Source organism: Jaculus jaculus, chromosome 1 (assembly GCF_020740685.1).
Source record: "Jaculus jaculus isolate mJacJac1 chromosome 1, mJacJac1.mat.Y.cur, whole genome shotgun sequence".
Lineage (NCBI taxonomy): Eukaryota > Metazoa > Chordata > Mammalia > Rodentia > Dipodidae > Jaculus > Jaculus jaculus.
Window position 1 is genome coordinate 128226945 of NC_059102.1, and position 19112 is coordinate 128246056.

General features: G+C 42.4%; 1 protein-coding gene across 7 annotated transcripts in view; it reads right to left on the minus strand.

Moving 5' to 3' along the window:
* The window catches only part of Gapvd1 (GTPase activating protein and VPS9 domains 1), a 131251-nt gene that overhangs the window by 99867 nt on the left and 12272 nt on the right, over positions 1 to 19112 (minus strand). For all 7 annotated transcript variants that reach the window (XM_045132920.1, XM_045132911.1, XM_045132916.1 and 4 more), the window contains exon 2: positions 1870 to 2087. In XM_045132920.1, coding sequence (XP_044988855.1) covers positions 1870 to 2054 — 185 coding nt within the window. In that variant the 5' untranslated portion in view covers positions 2055 to 2087. The remainder of the gene's footprint in view (positions 1 to 1869; positions 2088 to 19112) is intronic.

Below are 19112 nucleotides of genomic sequence, written 5' to 3' on the forward strand. Positions count from 1 at the left end.
GCAGGGGCTGAAGGCCCTGTGCACCTATTCTCTCCCTCCCTCCCTCTCCCTCTCTCTCAAATAAACAAATAAATAAATAAATGAAATAAAATAAAAATAATTTTAAAAAATAACAATAGGGCTGGAGAGATGGCTTAGTGGTTAAGACAGTTGCCAGCAAAGTCAATGGACCCTGGTTCGACTCCCCACAACCCACTAAGGCAGATACACAAGGGGTGTATGCATCTGGAGTTCTTTTGCAGCGGCTAGAGGCCCTAACCTGCTCATTCTCTCTCCCTCTTTTTCTCTCAAATAAATAAATAAATATTTTTTAAAAAACTAAAATAAAGTAAAATAAATACCTAAGGCCAGGCATGGTGGTACATGCCTTTAATCCCAGCACTTGGAGAGTTAGGAGGATCGCCATGAGTTCAAGGCCACCCTGAGATTACATAGTGAATTCCAGGTTAGCCTGGGCTAGGGGGAGACCCCTACCTTGAAGAACCAAATAAATAAATAAATACCCAAATAAATTATTTTTATTTTGGGGGTGGGGCTTCAAGGTAGGATTTCACTCGAGCCCAGGCTGATCTGACAATCCTCCTACCTTTGCCTCACAAGTGCTGGGATTAAAAGTGTGCAATACCACACCCAGCTGAAGCTATAGCTTTTAAAGAAAAAGTGAGAGGAGTAGGGTTGCATCTCAGTGGTAGAGTGCTTGCCTAGCATGCACAAAATTAGATTTGGGGCTAGAGAGATGGCTCAGTGGATCAGGTGTTTGCCTACAAAGCCTACAGCTCTGGGTTCAACTCCCCAGTACCTACATAAACCCAGATGCACAAAGTGGCACATGTATCTAAAGTTCCTTTGCAGTGATTAGAGACCCTGGTGTGCCCATTCTCCCCTCCCCACCCCCCACTTCCCGCTTGCACATAAATAAATAATTTAAATATTTTTTAAAAAAACTAAGTTTGATCCTGTCATGGATGGCATTATTTTCAATGATATCATCAAAGAGAGGACTTGTCTCTTTCTGAATCTCATGTAAATAGGATCAAACAGCATGGTGTTATTTTTTGTGTGTGTATGTATATGTGTGTGTTTGCTTCCCTTTTTCAGCATTATACTAGGATTCTTACAGTTAAAAACTGCTTCTTGGAACAACAAAACAAACAGTAAAACAATAAAATATGTCATTTTGAAAAGTAGATATACAATATCAAAACATGAAAATGTATATAAAAAATACTATGTGCCAGGCATGGTAGCCCACACCTTTAATTCCAGCACTCAGGAAGCAGAGGTAGGAGGATCACCATGAGTTTGAGGCCACCCTGAGACTACAGTGAATTCCAGGTTGGCCTGGGCTAAAGTAAGACCCTACCTCGAAAAACCAAAAAATAAAAAATAAAAATAAAATAAAATAGTACGTAATTTACTCTCTCCAACAATAAAATATTTTTAATGGGCTGGAGAGATGGCTTAGCAGTTAAGACATTTGCCTGCAAAGCCAAAAGATACCGGTTTGACTCTCCAGGGCCCACATAAGCCATATGCACAAGGGGGTACATGCATCTGGAGTTCATTTGCCGTGGCTAGAGGCCCTAGCATGTCCATTCTCTCTCTCTCTCCCTCCTTCCTTCTCTCAAATAAATAAATACATAAAAATTATTTTCAGAATGTTTTATATGAAGATACAAAACTACTCGTACAGTACAAAATGTTAGTGCTACAGTCTTAGCAGAGCTTAAGTTAGTAAACAAAATAAGCAAAGATTCACATTAATATTTATCTCTTAACTATGTGTTTTTCAGAGATTCATTTAGTTACAAGTAGCAGTTAGCCTAGAATAATAATGGCTCACAAAATCATAAGCTGGAATTTCCTTACCTGGTTATAATAAGCCGATCCAAATTAATTCTCTGTTGCTTTGCAATCCAGGCTGTACGATACAACTTTTCGGCTGTCTTGAGCACATCTGCATTTAGCCTCTGAATGAGCTGCTTCTCCGAGTTGACATACAAGCGCTCCTGTTTGAGGTGGTGGGCCAGAGTATGGATGTCCAGCTTCACCATCTTCAAACGTGGGGAAGGTACGAAGGTGGGTCACTAAGAACAAACACCAAAGTCAAAGGTTTATGTCACATAAACTCTTTAATAAAATCAAAAGTGGTAGGCGAATACACTGGTATATGTACTTAGAGCCACTGTTAACTATAATTTTAAAATACCTGCTGGTTGTAGTGGTGTATACCTAATAATCCAGCACTTGGGAGGCTGAGATAGGAGAATCAGAAATTCAAGGTCACACACAGCATAGGCCAACCCGGGCTACATAAACCCTGGCTCAAAATATTGATAGAGTGGGGTTGGAAAAATGGCTCAGTGGGGGGGGGGGGGGAATTACCATGGGATATTTTTTTATAATCATGGAAAATGCTAATAAAAATTAAAATAAAAAAGAAAAATGGCTCAGTGGTTAAGGCATCTTTCTGCAAAGCCTAACGACTGGGGTTTGATTCCCCAGTACCCACAAAAAGTCAGATGCACATGTTGACACATGTGACTAGAGTTCACTTACAGTGGTTAGAGGCCTTGACATGCCCATTTTCTCTCTCAAATAAATAATAAATACATGAAAATTCAGAATTTGGAGCTAGAGATTAAAAAAAAAACTGACACAGGGAGCCGGGCATGGTGGCACAGTCCTTTAATGCCAACACTCAGGAGACAGAAGTAGGAGGATTGCTGTGAGTTTGAGAACAGCCTGGGAGTACATACTGAATTCCAGGTCAGCCTGGGCTACAGCGAGACTCTACCTCAAAGAAAAAAAAAAAATGACAGGGTATATTGACTGTAATGTGAAAGAACACAGCCAAAGATGACTCAGAGCAGAGGAGCAGACAATGGTCTTAAGAGTGTATAGAGGCTTCTCTCAGAAGTGGACTTATACTTAGTAATTTTTCAATATTTAACCTGTACTGCTTCTGTAATTCAAATACATATTGCTAGGTGTGGTGGCACACACCTTTAATCCCAGCACTTGAGAGGCAAAGGTAGGAGGATCTCTATCAGTTAAAGGCCAGCCTGAGACTACATAGTGAATTTCAGGTAAGCCTGGGCTAGAGTGAGACCCTACTTGGAAAAACAAAAAAACAAACACATATTTATCCTATTTTATTTATTTATTTTGTATTTTGTCTTTTTTGAGGTATGGTCTCACTCTAGCCTACACTAACCTGGAATTCACTATGTAGTCTCAGACTGGCCCTGAACTCACAGTGACCCTCCTATCTCTGTGTCTTGAGTGCTGGGATTAAAGGTATACACCACCATGCTCTACTCTTTATTTTATTTTCAGTATGTTTTGTTTATTTTCTGAGACAGGATCTCAAGTAGCCCAGGCTAGCATTAAATACACACATCTACTTGCATGTTAATTGTTCTTATTAGATAGCTTTTGCCACTAGGGCCAAGACTTTTCTGTTTTGTTCACCTACTACTGTAATCTCAGAGCCTAGATGAGGACCTGGTTCACAGAAATAGCTGAATAAATATTTGCCAAAGGTATGAATGAACCGGCACAACTCTTGTTTGTCTAGTTGCTAAACAAACAGGTACAAATAACACACATATTTTAAAACATTATTATTTTAGGCTAACCTTTAAACCTAGAATGCCCACCAGACTACAGATGTTTTGATCAATAACAGAAATACCTGCATTACAGAAAAATATGTGGTATAGATAACAGAACACAATGTTGCATATCCAGAGAGATGGCTTAGTGGTTAAGGCATTTGCTTGCAAAGCCAAAGGACCTCGGTTCAATTCCCCAGGACCCATGTAAGCCAGATACACAAGGTGGCGCATGCATCTGGAATTTGTTTGCAGTAGCCGGAGGCCTTGGTGTGCCCATTCTCCCTCTCTCTCTCTCTCTCTCTCTCTCTGCCAATCTCTCAAATAAATAAATAAATATTTAAAAAAATATTTAAAAAAAAAAGTAAACATAGAGCTGGAGAGAAGGTTTAGCAGTTAAGGCACTTGCATGCAAAGCCAAAGAACCCAGGTTCGATTCCCCAGCATCCACGTAAGCCAGATGCAAATGGTGGTGCATGTGTCTGGAGTTCGTTTGCAGTAGCTAGAGACCCTGGTATGCACATTCTTTCCCTCCCCCCCTTCTTCCCTCCTTTCCTCCCTCCTCTTTCTCTCTGTCAAATAAATAAATCAAAATTTAAAAAAAAGTAGGGCTGGAGAGATGGCTTAGCAGTTAAGCACTTGCCTGTGAAGCCTGAGGACCCCAGTTTGAGGCTCAATTCCCCAGGACCCATGTTAGCCAGATGCATAAGGGGGTGCATGCGTCTGGAGTTCACTTACAGTGGCTGGAGGCCCTGTCGCACCCATTCTCTCTATCTGCCTCTTTCTCTGTCTGTCGCTCTCAAATAAAAATAAACAAAAATAAAAAATAAAAATTTAATAAAATAGCCCGGACTAGAGCAAGACGCTACCTTGAAAAACCAAATAAATAAATAAATAAATAAATAAAGGCTGGAGAAATGGCTTAGCAGTTAAGGCATTTGCCTGTGAAGCCAAAAGACCCAGGTTCAATTCCCCAGGACCCATGTAAGCCAGATACACAAGGGGCACATGCATCTGGAGTTCGTTTGCAGTGGCTAGAGGCCCTGGTGTGGCCATTTTCTCCCTCCCTTTCTCTCTCTCCCCCCCCCCCCATTGCAAATAAATAAATAAAATTTTTTAAAAAGTAAATACATTATGGGGTTAGGAAATACAGCTCAATGGAAGTCTGACATGTGTGAAGCCCTTGGGCTTCATACCCAATCCCACAAGTCTGTGTTATTGTCATTAAACATTATAACATTATGAAGCCAAGTATGGTGGCTTGTATCTATAATCTCAACACTTGGGAGGCTAAGGACAGGACCGCTGTTAATTTAAGGCCAGCCTGGGCTGCACAATGAATTCCAGCCCAGCTCAAGATCCTGATTCAAAAATTTAGAAAGCCTGGGCATGGTGGTGCACATCTTTAATCCCAGCACTCTGGAGGCAGAGATAGGAGGATTGCCATGAGTTCAAGGACATCCTGAAACTACATAGATTACCATTTCCAAAGCAACACTTGGATATCAACTTCCCAACCTCTCCCAAATCCCCTTTAAAGGCATTCATTAATGACTTCCCAGTAGTGTCAAAAATATATTAAGATAGGGAGGTAATATGATGGAGAATGGAATTTTAAAGGGGAAAGTGTGAGGGGTGGGGGAGGGAGGGAATTACCATAGGATATTTTTTTATAATCATGAAAAATGCTAATAAAAATTCTAAAAAAAGAAAAAGAAAAAGAAAAAAATATATATATATTAAGAAATTGGAAGAGGTCAGAGGGAGCCTGTGTTCTCAATTAAAATGACTATTGTATTATTAATTCTTTTTTGCTTCCAACAGTAGGAGACAAATGGAAACCCCAGAAAACTGCATGCATTTGGCAAGAAGATCCTCTCCTTTCCTGTCCCTCACTCCTTAGAGCCAAGCCCACCAAGACCTACCCTTGATGCCAGAACTTAATTTAGCCTACTTTTACTTCTGCTTATGTCAGCCACAAGAAGTACAAAATTTCCCTGTCATCCTCATCACGCACAACCTAATCCCTAGACTGCTTTGTACACCACCTCCTCCAACCTAACCCCTGACCCTTCCCACCTGGTCAGTCCTTTTCACAATGTGTCCTGGAACACTAGTTCAGTGACAGAAAACCCCCTGCAACATGAACCTTTTCCAGAAGAAATCCCTATCCATCTTGCCTAACTGAACCTTCATTTCCCAAACTCCCTAAGACGACATTCTCCCTTCTTCTCTAGTGAGTTCCAGACCAGAAATGAACAGAAGAACACATGAATGAAATTTTAAAAGGAGAGTCTTTGTTCAGGCCGGCCAGCGTCTGTCTCTCCACAGCAGGATGTTGTAGGAGAGAACAGAAACACCTAGCTCTACAGTGAGTTTTTAAAGGCAAAAACCACATTCTTGTCCTTTATTCTTTTTTTTTAATTTTTTTTAAATATTTTATTTTTATTTATTTATTTGAGAGAGACAGAGTCAGACAGAGGGAGAGAGAAGGAGAGAGAGAGAATGGGTGCACCAGGGCATCTAGCCACTGCAAATGAACTCCAAACACATGTGCCATCTTGTGCATCTGGTTTATGTGGGTTCTGGGGAATCAAACCGAGGTCCTGTGGCTTCACAGGCAAATGCCTTAACCACTAAGCCGTCTCTCCAGTCCTTGTCCTTTATTCTTTAGTCATCTCCCTCTTTTCCCTAATTAATTTTGTAAGAGCAAGCAAGCATGGTTTACAAAAGCAGAATTTGGCAGTCAGCACAGAGCAAGCACGAGATAAGGGCAAGATCAAACAACAGATGTTGGTATGCAGCATGTACTGGGGACCAGGTTACCTTGACTTTAGGAATAATATTGGATATCTTAGCTACTTACTGTTCTGTTAATCTTTATTCTCCTATAGCTCCTGGAGAATGTGAAGATGGCTTCCCTTAGATCTGTTGAGGTTGATTCACTTCCTCTAATAAATTTTTAATACATTCTGGGCTGGAAAAGATGGCTTAGCGGTTAAGGCATTTGCCTGCAAAGCCAAAGGACCTCGGTTTGATTCCCTAGGACCCACATAAGCCAGATGCACAAGGAGCTGCATGCATCTGGAGTTCGTTTGCAGTGGCTGGAGGCCCTAGTGCGCTCTCTTGCTCGCTCTCCTCCCCCAATCAAATAATAAAATATTTTTAATTTTACCACATTCTCCCTTCTTCCTCTACTAAAAATGATATGCATGTATCTGCATGAGTGCAGATACATACATACCATGGTGTGAGTGTGGAGGTCAAGGACAGCCTCTTGTGCTGGGCCTGGTCTTCCACCTTGTTTTGAGGCAGGGTCTCTCTTTGTTGACTGCTATGGTTATCCAGGCTAACTGTTCCTTAGACACCTAGATAGGCACACTGAGATTATAGATGCTCATGCTACCATATCCATCTTTATGTGGGTTCTAGGAGTCTGAACTTGGGTAGTCATGCTTGCATGGCAAGTACTTTATCCACTGAGCCACTCCCTACCACCCACAAGCCCCAAAGCTTAGCTTTGAAATTTATCATCTAACCACACCACCTTACACCCTTGCCTTGATACAATCATATATCAGTTTTCAAGCACCTGGTCATATCCCCTCCTCCCCCTCACACCACTGCTTTTTGCAGACAGTTCTTCTATAGCCCAGGCTAGCCTTCATCTCATGAGCCTGCTGCCTCTCAGCCTCCTGAATATTCACAGTATAGGTCTATTCCACCATGCCTGACCCCCATCTTTTAAATGAACCTTCATCTCTCCCTGTGTCCACTTCCTTTCTTGCTTAGTTGATATAAATCTCATGATCAATCATTGTAATCACTTCCTTGAATTCCCCCTAAGTTTGATCCTCTCACTAACCTAAACCATAATCCCAGCAGAATCCAACGCTAAGCCTTATCTGTGACACGGATGAAAAATCAGCCACTCAAGCAGCCCTGTTATCACTTGAAATTCATGACCACCACCCCAAACAGGCCCTTAGTGCTGCACATTTACTCATCAGTCTACCCTCTCCAGACAGCAAATGCATACCATCCTCTTCTGCAAATTCATCTTCTGTCCTTATTCTCAGCTCCCTGATTTGCTATTTCACTGAGGATACTAAAGCAATGAGACTTTCCACAACCTCACAGCATCATATACATACTGACCTACTTGCATTTGCCCTCTCGACCTTCTTACAATGAACTGACTTTCTCCTGGTTGAAGGCAACACTCATTCACACTACTTTTTTCCATTTGTATGTACCAAGAACACTGTTAAAGAAATACCAACATCCCACCCCACCACCATCTATATCTTATCTTTAATGGATTCTTTTCACCAATATATAAATAAGTTGCTAATTTTCACCTTAAAAAAGAAATATAGGCTGGGCATGGTGGTGCATGCCTTTAATCCCAGCACTTGGGAGGCAGAGGTAGGAGGATCACCATCAGTTTGAGGCCAGACTGAGACTACATAATGAATCCAAGTCAGCCTGGGCTAGAGTGAGACCTACCTTGAAAAAAGAGAAAGAAAGAAAGAAAGAGAGACAGAGAGAGACAAGGAGGGAGGGAGGGAGGGAGGGAGGGAGGGAGGGAGGGAGGGAGGGAGGGAGGGAAGAAGGAAGGAAGGAAAAAGAAAGGAAAGAGGAGGGGAAGGGAGAGGAGGGAAAGGGAAGGGAAGAAAAGAAAAGAAAAGAAAAGAAAAGAAAAGAAAAGAAAAGAAAAGAAAAGAAAAGAAAAGAAAAGAAAAATAAGGTTGGAGAAAATGGCTTAGCAGTCAAGGCGCTTGCTTGCACAACCTAAGGACCCGGGGAGGGAGGGAGGGTATTACCATGGGATATTTTTTATAATCATGGAAAATGTTAATAAAAATTGTGGAAAAAAAAAACCTAAGGACCCAAGTTCAATTCCCCAGGACCCATATAAGCCAGATGCATAAGGTGATGCATGCCTCTGGAGTTCAATTGCAGTGGCTAGAGGCCCTACAACAACCATTCTTTCTCTCTCAAATAAAAAGTTTAAAAATTATTTTAAAACATCCCAGCAGTCAGAAGGCAGAGGTAGGAGGATCGCCACCCTGAGAATAAAGACTGAATTCCAGGTCAGCCTGAGCTAGAGTGAGACCTTACCTAGGAAAAAAAAAACAAAAAAAAAAAACAAAACTCACCGTGCCTGACACTACCTATACATGACCATCATAAGAGGAGGAAAAGATCATGACATCAAAATAAAAAAGAGACTGAGATGGGGAGGGGATATGATGGAGAATGGAATTTCAAAGGGGAAAGTGGGGGGTTATTACCATGGGATATTTTTTATAATCATGGAAAATGTTAATAAAAATTGAGGGGAAAAAAAAACCTCCAGCCAGGTGTGGTGGTACACGCCTTTAATCCCAGCAATCAGGAGGCAAAGGTAGGAAGATCACTGTGCGTTCAAGGCCAGCCTGAGACTACACAGTGAATTCCAGGTCAGCCTGGGCTAGAACAAGACCCTACCTCAAAAAAAAAAAAAGAAATCTCTGCGGCTGGAGAGACAGCTCAGTGTCTAAAGTGTTTGCCTGCAAAGACTAATAAGCCAATTTCAATTCTCTAGTACCTACATAAAGCCAGATGCTATTAAAAGTACTTACTTGCAAAACCTAATGTCCTGGGTTGTATCCCAGTACCCAAATAAAACCAGCTGTGTATGTGTTGAGTTTGTTTGCCATTGCTAGAGGCCTGGTACATCCATTCTCATTCTCTCTCTTTCTTTCAAAGGAATAAAATATTTTTAAAAAATTAAAACATGAGCTTTCCTAATAAAAAGAAATGAACTTCTTTTTCAAAAGAAAAGCAGCCAGGCATGGTGGTTCATACCTATAATCCCAGCATTCAAGAGGCAGAGGTAGGAGGACCACCATGAGTTTGAGGCCACCCTGAGACTACATAGTAAATTCCAAGTCAGCCTGGGCTACAATGAAACCGTATCTCAAAAAACCAAAACAGAAAAAAAAAAAACATCATGGGCTGGGATATAGCACAGTTGGTTGAGTGCCTGTTAAACATACACAAGGGGGTTGGAGAGATGGCCTAGTAGTTAAGGCGCTTGCCTTCAAAGCCCAAGAACCTGGGCACCCAGGTTCGATTCCCCAGTACCCACATAAAGCTGGGTGCACAAAGTGGCACATGCATCTGGAGTTCATTTGTAGTGACTAAAGGCCCTCTTTCTCTTTCTCTCTCTGTACTTGAAAGTAAATTTTAAAAATATACTTAAAAATAAAACACATACAAGGCCCTGAGTTTGACTGTCAACAATGCATAAAGCCTGTAATATCAGGTGGAAACATGAGATTCAAGATTCAAGGTCATGCTTAGCTAGACAGCAAAGCCAGCCTAGACTGCCTAAAATCCTATCTAGAGAGATAGAGAGAGAGAGAGAAAAAAAAAGAGATAGAGAGAGAGAGAGAGAGAGAGAGAGAGAGAGAGAGATGGACAGAGGGAGAGAAAAAGGAAGAAGCAAAACCAAAAGTAACAAATTTCCTTACAAACTTCACTTTCCTTCTCCTGCTGCATCCTTGATCGAGGCATCTATAATCTCTATCTCTGACTTCCTGTCTCTCACTCAGCCCAGAATCAACACCCATCAATTTTCCCCTTACTCCATCAAAACTGCCAGTGTTGGGCTGAAGAGATTGCTCAGTGGTTAAGGTGCTTGCCTGTAAAGCCTAATGACCCAAGTTCAAGTCCCCAGTACCCACATAAAACCAGATGCACAAGGTGGAGCATATGTCTGGAGTTCACTGCAGTGTCTGGTGGAGGCCCTGGTACACCACCAGTTCTCTTTCTTTTTTTTTTTTTTTAATTTTGTTTATTTTTATTTGAGAGCGACAGACAGAGAGAGAAAGGCACAGAGAGAGAGAGAGACAAACAGAATGGGCGTGCCAGGGCCTCCAGCCACTGCAAATGAACTCCAGATGCGTGCGTCCCCTTGTGCATCTGGCTAACGTGGGTCCTGGAGAACAAAGCCTCGAACTGGGGTCCTTAGGCTTCACAGGCAAGCGCTTAACCGCTAAACCATCTCTCCAGCCCACCAGTTCTCTTTCTTGATCTCTGCTGAGCATGGTGGCACACGCCTTTAATCCCAGAACTTGGGAGGCCGAAGTAGGAGGATCATGTGAGTTTGAGGCCTGCTGGAGACTACATAATAAATTCCAGGTGAGCCTGGATTAGAGGAAGACCCTATCTCAAATAAAAAAATTAAAAAATAAAAACTGCTAGTGTTCAGCCATAAACACTTCTCCCCTCCCTGCTGGAACAGAGCACTTGAGATGCTTAGTCTCTCTCCTTGAAACTCTCTTAACCTCAGACCCACACTCTTGTGATTCCCCTCCTGTCATCATCTCCATTCAGTCTCAGTTTTGTCAGTTCCTCCTTACCCCTGATTTCAAAATCCTGGGGCACCACAGCTCAACCTATGACCTTTCCTTTGCCTTTATACACTCACTATACTCCTAGGTCATCTTTTCAGTCTGTGACTACATATTCCATCAGACCACTGACAGATCCATAAACAAATTGAACTGCCTAGTCAACATCTCCCCTTCTGTCTGACAAGCACCTCAAACACAACATTCTAAAAGTGAAGTCGCACTTCTGGGTAAGATGGCGACATACTAGCCACACTAAAGCAGCCTAGGGAGGGAAATAAACAGAAACACAGCAAAATATACACCTCTACTGAAAAGTGAAGGTGAATAAGTTATAAACCACAGCAGAGAAGCAGGAGAGACCAAGACCTTCCTGAAAGGAGGAAACTGACCAGAATCCTGTTGAGGCGCCAGCAGCCCTGATCCGTGAGCCCTCCCAGGCGTGCTAAGCTGCAGGAGCAGCAACAAAGTGAGGGGATTTTCCACTCATATCAGCCTCCTTCCAAAGTCAAGACACCCAAAGGTGAAGACAACAGAGACATGCCGAAGAAGAATACAAATAGGACCAGCTAGCTGAGCAGCTCCGGTTCAATTCCAGGCACCCTGCAAAGTCTCCCATCCATCCCCCAACCATCAGGACCATGAACATCTAGAGGACTCCTTCATCCCAGGCCGCTAGGCACTAAAAGAGATCAAGGTGGGCACTCAACATTGGTGATGTTGGAAGCCATCCCAAAAGGTAACAGGGTCTACTTATTCAGAGCCAGATACATAGGCCTGCACTGGAAGTGTTAATCTTTCCTTCCATGTCAGGAAAGGTTATGTATTACATTGAATGATATATTCTTGGTTGGCTTTACCCTTCTCAAATAAACTGTACTTTAGTGTTGACTATTGTTTCCTTTGACGTTTCCTGATTTTTAGGGCTTTTGTCTTTTTCTTCTGTCATTATTGAGAACAGGGACTGACTGGCCCCAGACTGACTTGCCACACATTTCAGGCCAGAAATTTCAACCTCCTAATTGATTGGATTAAGGGTGTGGGGCAACACACACCCTTAAGGACTTTGGCTTGAATGGATTATCTGTTTTGTTTAATCCCCACGCTTGTATAAATACTCTGTGCTGGCTGTCATCAAATGTCTATAGTGCTCAGTTGAATTTTAGAACTTGCCAGGAATTTGCTTCACCCAATCTAGTGCAATACTTGAATAGCAGGCAAACTCAACATCTAGGGTCACTTCTGCTGCTTCTCTTGGAGTATAAAAGCTACACCTGGCACCTTAAACTCTTACACTGAAGATACTTAAAGTCAGATTTGCACAGCTAAGAACACTGCAGATAATTAGAAAACCCAAGCATTGAATCAAGGTGCAAAAAGCTCTATATTATAAGAAACAAAAAGTTAAGCCAGGTGTGGTGGCGCATGCCTTTAATCCCAGCACTCGGGAGGCAGATGTAGGAGGATTGCCATGAGTTCGAGGCCACCCTGAGACTACATAGTGAATTCCAGGTCAGCCTGGGCTAGAGCAAAACCCTACCTTGAAAAAAAAAAAAAAAAAAAAACCTGAAGAAATCAAAGGAATCAAAGAAGAAAACCAACCCCTAAAGGAGAACACAGGAAACCAACTTAATGAAATAAGGAGGTCAATACAAAACATGAATAAAGAAATAGAACTAATTTTAAAAAATCAGAAATACTAGAAAAGTGCCGGGCATGGTGGCACACGACTTTAATTCCAGCACTCAGGAGGCAGAGGTTGGAGGGTCACCATGAGTTCGAGGCCATCCTGACACTACATAGTGAGTAACAGGTCAGCCTGGGCTAGTATGAAACCTACCTCGGAAGAAAGGAAGGAAGGGAGGGAGGGAGGGAGGAAGGAAGGAAGGAAGGAAGGAAGGAAGGAAGGAAGGAAATAAATACTAGAGATGAAAAACAATAAGTCAAAATAAAAAAACTCTGTAGAAAGTCTTACCAGTAGAATGGATCAAGGAGAGGACAGAATATCTAAACTAGAAGACCAGGTGGCAGATCTAATACAGTTCAACAAAGAGAAAGACAAACTAATAGGAAGGCATAAACTCCTAAAGTCAAACTGGCCCTCTCATTTCTATTTGCAATTCATCTTAATGATATTTGTATCAAGCCCCATCTATCTATCCACCTGTTCTAATTTCCAAGGCTTGGCTCAATAAAACCTTCCTTCTTGGGCTGGAGAGATGGCTTAGCGGTTAAGCGCTTGCCTGTGAAGCCTAAGGACCCCGGTTCGAGGCTCGGTTCCCCAGGTCCCACGTTAGCCAGATGCACAAGGGGGCGCACGTGTCTGGAGTTCGTTTGCAGTGGCTGGAAGCCCTGGCTCGCCCATTCTCTCTCTCTCCCTCTGTCTTTCTCTCTGTCTGTCACTCTCAAATAAATAAACAAATAGTGAACAAAAAATATTTTAAAAAAAAAAACCTTCCTTCTTCAGAAGCACACAGGCTGCCCAGGTGATGACTCTCAACTCTGAACTAATGAAGAACTAATTATCTGTATCAGTCATTTAAAACTGCTAAACCACTGATCTCAAGGTTTGTTTGCAATTTTATCTTAACCATCTTAACCTGTCTTTCCAGTAAGAATGTCAGGTCACCTTTAAAGGGTGAGAGCATCTTAGACATATGCTGTCCCTAGCTCCAGATACATTAGTCAAACACTAGAAGTTCTCAATACATGTTTGCTAACATTTGCATCAATGGAAACCTTTCTGTGAAAGAAAACAGCTCATATCAAACAAATAAAACCAGTTGGGCATAGTAGCACATGCCTTTAATCCCAGCACTAGAGGCAGAGGTAGGAGGATTACTGTAAATTCAAGGGCTGAGACTACATAGTGAATTCCGGGTCAGCCTGGGCTAAAGTGAGACCCTACCTCAAAAATAAAAAAAAAATAAAAAAACAGTGGAGACTTTCATTGCAAGGAGTGAAGTAGACTGTTTCCTTTCACAATGGTATGGAGTAGGAACAGGTTAACCATGGCTTGTGGGCAAAATTTAGTCTGCTACCTATTTGTATTAATAAAGTTTTATTGGAATACAGCTAGGATCATTTACTTATATACTGCTTATGGTTGTTTTCATGCCACAGTGCCAGAGGCAAATAGGTGCTAAAGTCCGCTAGAGTCTACATGGCCACAATCCTAAAAATATTTACTATCTGGCTACCTACAGAAAGTTTGCCAGCCTCTGATTAGTAAGCATGTGTCTTCTAAGGAGGAGTGTGGAGAGGAAGCACAGCCTGATAAGGTGCAATTTTGGAACTATAAATGCGTGAGGTTCCAAGAGGGATGCCTGTAGTGCACACGTTGACAGCTATACCTAAATAAACTCCTGGAACTCAAGAGAATGCCTTGAAAGTTATTTTTTAAAAATTACTTCACATTTTTATGGAAAAAAGTCACATATTTTCATTATTGAGAACTTCTAACTTAAAGGCATCCCAACTTAATTATATTTACTAATTTTAAACTGGAAGTTAGCAGCTACAGTTAACGTAAACTAACCAGTCATCTCTTTTTCAACCTAGTAAATTTAGAAATAATGTTAACAGAGTGGATGAAAGGCAATTTCCTACTTGTTTATTTATTTTTTCTTGCCTTTTCCAGGTAGGGTCTCACACTGGAATTCACTATGTAGTCTCAGGGTGGCCTTGAACTCTCAGCAAACCTCCTACCTCTGCTTCCCAAGTACTGGGATTAATGGCATGTGCCATGATGCCTGACTCCTTCTTTATTTAATATAAAGAACATTTGAGTAGTCAATATAGTACAAAGGATACTAAAACTGGAACAGATCCAAAGAGTTTATGACTAAACTCTGGTACCCACTGGCAACGTGAACTGTGGCTAGTCACTTCACCAAAGTTGACATGCTGTCCCTACCTATCACACACAACAAATTATGAAAGAATTGGAAAACAGAAGTAACTGCACAATGGAGTAGATTACACTTTTTGTCAATGAAAAGGAAGTATAGGACTTGATAGATGGCTTAGCAGTTAAGGTGTGTGCCTGTGAAGCCTAAAGACTCGTATTCAACTCTCCAGATTCCATGTAGGCCAGACACACAAGGTGACACAAGTGCACAAGGTCACACATACGCATAAGATGGCACACATTGGGGCTGGAGGGATGACTTAGCAGTTTAGGGATTTGTCTGCAAAGCAAAAGGACCCAGGTTCAATTCCCCAGAACCCATGTAAGCCAGATGCACAAGGAGGCGCACACATCTGGAGTTCGTTTGCAGTTGCTGGAGGCCCTGGTGCGCCCATTCATTCTTTCCCCTCCTCCCCATCTTTTTCTATCAAATAAATAAATAAAAATAAAATATTTAAAAGCATTGTGGAGCTGGAGAGATGGCTCAGTGGTTAAGATGCTTGCCTGTACAGCCTAAGGAAGCAGGTTCAATTCCCCAGTACCCAGAGAAAGCCAGGCACACAAGGTGGCACATCTGCAATTTGTTTGCCATGGCTATAGGTCCTGGTGCACCCCTTCTCATTCATTCATTCATTCATTCATTCATTCCCTCCCTCTCTCTCTCTCTCTCTCTCTCGCTCTACCAAATAAATTAATAAAATATTTTAGCATAGTGAATTCCAGGTCAGCCTGGGCTACAGTAAGACACTACCTCAAAATACCAAAAAAAAAAAAAAAAAAAAAAAAGGCCGGGTGTGATGGTGCACGCCTTTAGTTCCAGCACTTGGGAGGCAGGGTAGGAGGATCGCCATGAGTTCACAGCCACCCTGAGATTACTAGTGAATTTCAGGTCAGCCACAGCTAGAGTGAAACCCTACCTCAAAAAAAAAAGTTGGTGGGGGTCCTGCAGAGATAGCTCAGTGGTGAAGGCACTTGCCTGCAAAGTCAAAGAACCTAGTCAAAGATTCCTCAGGACCCACATAAGCCAGATACACAAGGTGGCACATGCATCTGAAGTTCCTTTGCAGTGGCCAAAGGCCCTGGTGTGGTACCCATTCTCCCTCCCTCCCCCTTCTTCCCTCCCTCCCTCCCTGTCCCTGTCCCTGTCCCTGTCCCTCTCCCTCTCCATATATATATATATAAAATCTGCTTCTCTCTCTCTCTCAAATAAAAAAAATAATAATAAAATAAATGAGGCCGGACGTGGTGGCACACACCTTTAGTCCCAGCACTTGGGAAGCAGAGGTAAGAGGATTGCCGTGAGTTAGAGGCCACCCTGAGACTAGATAGTGAATTCTAGGTCAGCCTGGGCTAGAGTTTGCCTAGCTCGCAAAACGAAAAACCAAAATATTTTTTAAAAAGCAATGTCTATTTCAGGTTTGTTTTGTAATAAATTTGTTTTGTTTTTGTTTTTTTGTTTTTCGAGATAGGGTCTCACTCTAGCCCAGGCTGACCTGGAATTCACTATGGAGTCTCAGGGTGGCCTCGAACTCACTGCAATCCTCCTACCTCTGCCTCCTGAGTGCTGGAATTAAAGGCGTGCCCCGCCACACCCAGCTTTGTAATAAGATATTGCTATGCATCATAGGCTGACCTCCTGCCTAACTCTCCATGTGTTGCTATTACAGGCCTGAGCCACCTCACCTAGCAAGGTTTTTAGTTTTGTGTTGGTTTGGTTTTTTTGCACATGTGTGTACATGTCTGTGGGGGTGCCAGGGTCTCTTGACAATGCTAAGGAACAACAAACGCATACACATGGGCAGCTGGGGAATTGAATTCAAGCCATTTAACCATTAAGCCTTATGGCTAGAGTAAGACACTACCTCAAAATACCAAAAAAAAAAAAAAAAAATTATGCCATCTCCCTGACCCCATGGCAAGACTTTCTATTTTTTTTTTCTTTTTTCTTTTTTCTTTTTTCTTTTTTTTTTTTCAAGGTAGGGTCTCACTCCAGCCCAAGCTGACCTAGAATTCACTGTATAGTCTCAGGGTGGCCTTGAACTCACAGCAATCCTTCTACTTCTGCATCCCAAATGCTGGGATTAAAGACTTGTGCCACTACGCCTGGCCTTTTCTTTTTTTTTTTAATTTCTATGCAAGAGAGAGAGAAGGGGGGATGGGAGGTCATTTGGGTGCACCAGGGCCTCCAGCCACTGCAATCGACTCCAGAAAGGTGCACCCTCTTGTGAGCATGTGCAAGCTTGTGTGTCTGGCTTACATGAGATCTGAAGAGTCAAACACGGGTCCTTAGGCTTCGGAGGCAAGCGCCTTAACCACTAAGCCATCTCTCTAGCCCAAGACTTTCTTTCTTAATATTTCATTTATTCGAAAGGAGAGAAGGACAGAAAAGAGAGACAGATGAGAGAGAATGGGCATGCCAGACTATCTAGCCACTGCAAACAAATGCCAGATGCATGTGTTACCTTGTGCATCTGGATTTGCATGGATATTGCCAGGAATCAAACCTGGGGCATTAGATTTTCAGGCAACTCCCTTAACCACTGAGTATCTCTCCAACTCCAAGATGTTTTTGGTGTTTTTTTTTAATTATTTATTTATTTGAGCAAGAGAAAGAGGCAGAGTGAGAGAGAGAATGGGCATGCCAGAGCCTTCTACTCACTGCAAATGAACTCAAGACGCATGTGCCACCATGTGCATCTGGCTTATGTGGGTCCTGGGAAATCGAACCTAGGTCCTTTGGCTTCGCAAGCAAGCCCCTTAACCACTAAGCCATCTCTCCAACCCAACCCAGAAAGACTTTTTTTGGGGGTAGGGGGTTAAGGTAGGGTTTTTCTCTAGCTGACCTGGAATTAACTATGTAGTCTCGGGGTGGCCTCAAACTCACAGCAATCCTCCTACCTCTGCCTACCAAGTGCTGAGACTAAAGGCATGCACTACCATGGTCAGCTCAAAACTTTCTTTTTAAGGCAAGACCAACAAATTGGCCTTTTGTTGTTGTTGTTTATTTTAATTTATTTGAGAGTGACAGAGAGAGAGAGAGAAAGAGGCAGATAGAGAGAGAGACAATGGGCACACTGGGGCCTCCAGCCACTGCAAACAAACTCCAGACGCTTGCACCCCCTTGTGCATCTGGCTAACGTGGGTCCTGGGGAATCAAGCCTCGAACTGGGGTCCTTAGGCCTCACAGGCAAGTGCTTAACTGCTAAGCCATCTCTCCAGCCCTGGCTTTATTTTTTTAATGTGAGAGAGCAAAACTTGGCATGCTAGAGGCTCCAGCCACTGCAATCAAACTTGACATGTGCGCCCCCTTGTGCATATGTGCAACCTTGCATACATGCATCACTTTGTGCATCTGGCTTATGTGGGATCTGGAAGAGTCGAACATAAGTCCTTAGGCTTTGCAGGCAAGTGCCTTAACCACTAAGCAATCTCTCCATTTCCCCCCCCAAGGCTTTTTTATTACATGTTTGTTTGTTTGTTTTTGCTTATTTGTTCATTTTTGTTTTTGAGGTAGGCTCTCACTCTAGCCCAGGCTGACCTGGAACTCACTATGTAGCCTGAGGGTGGCCTTGAACTGATGGTGATCCTCCTACCTCTGCTTTCTAAGTGCTGGAATTAAAGGTGTGTGCCACCATGACCAGTTTTTAATTTTTTCAATATTTCATTTATTCATTTGAGAGATGAAAAAAGAGGTAGAGAAAGAATGGGCATGCCAGGGCCTCTAGCCACTGCAAACTCCAGATGCATGTCTCACCTTGTGTATCTGGCCTATGTGGGTCCTGGGGAATTGAAACTGAGTCCTTAGGCTTTGTAGGCAAGCACCTTAACTACTAAGCCATTTCTCCAGCCCTAATCACACATTTTATTATACAAATGATGTACTAATTTTTTTTTTACATTTTAAAGATATTTTTATTTATTTATTTGAGAGATACAGAGAGAAAGAGGCAGACAGAGAGTGAATATGGGCACTCTAAGGCCTCCTGCCACTACAAAGAAACTACAGATACATGTGCCACTTTGTGCATCTGTCTCTATGTGAGTACTAGGGAATGGAAGCCAGGTTGTCAAGCTTTGCAAGCAAGGGCCTCTAACTTCTGAGCCATCTCTCCAACTCCATGAATTTAATATCTTAAAGTGTGTGAGTAGTGGGAATGGAGAGATGGTACATCCATTAAAGAT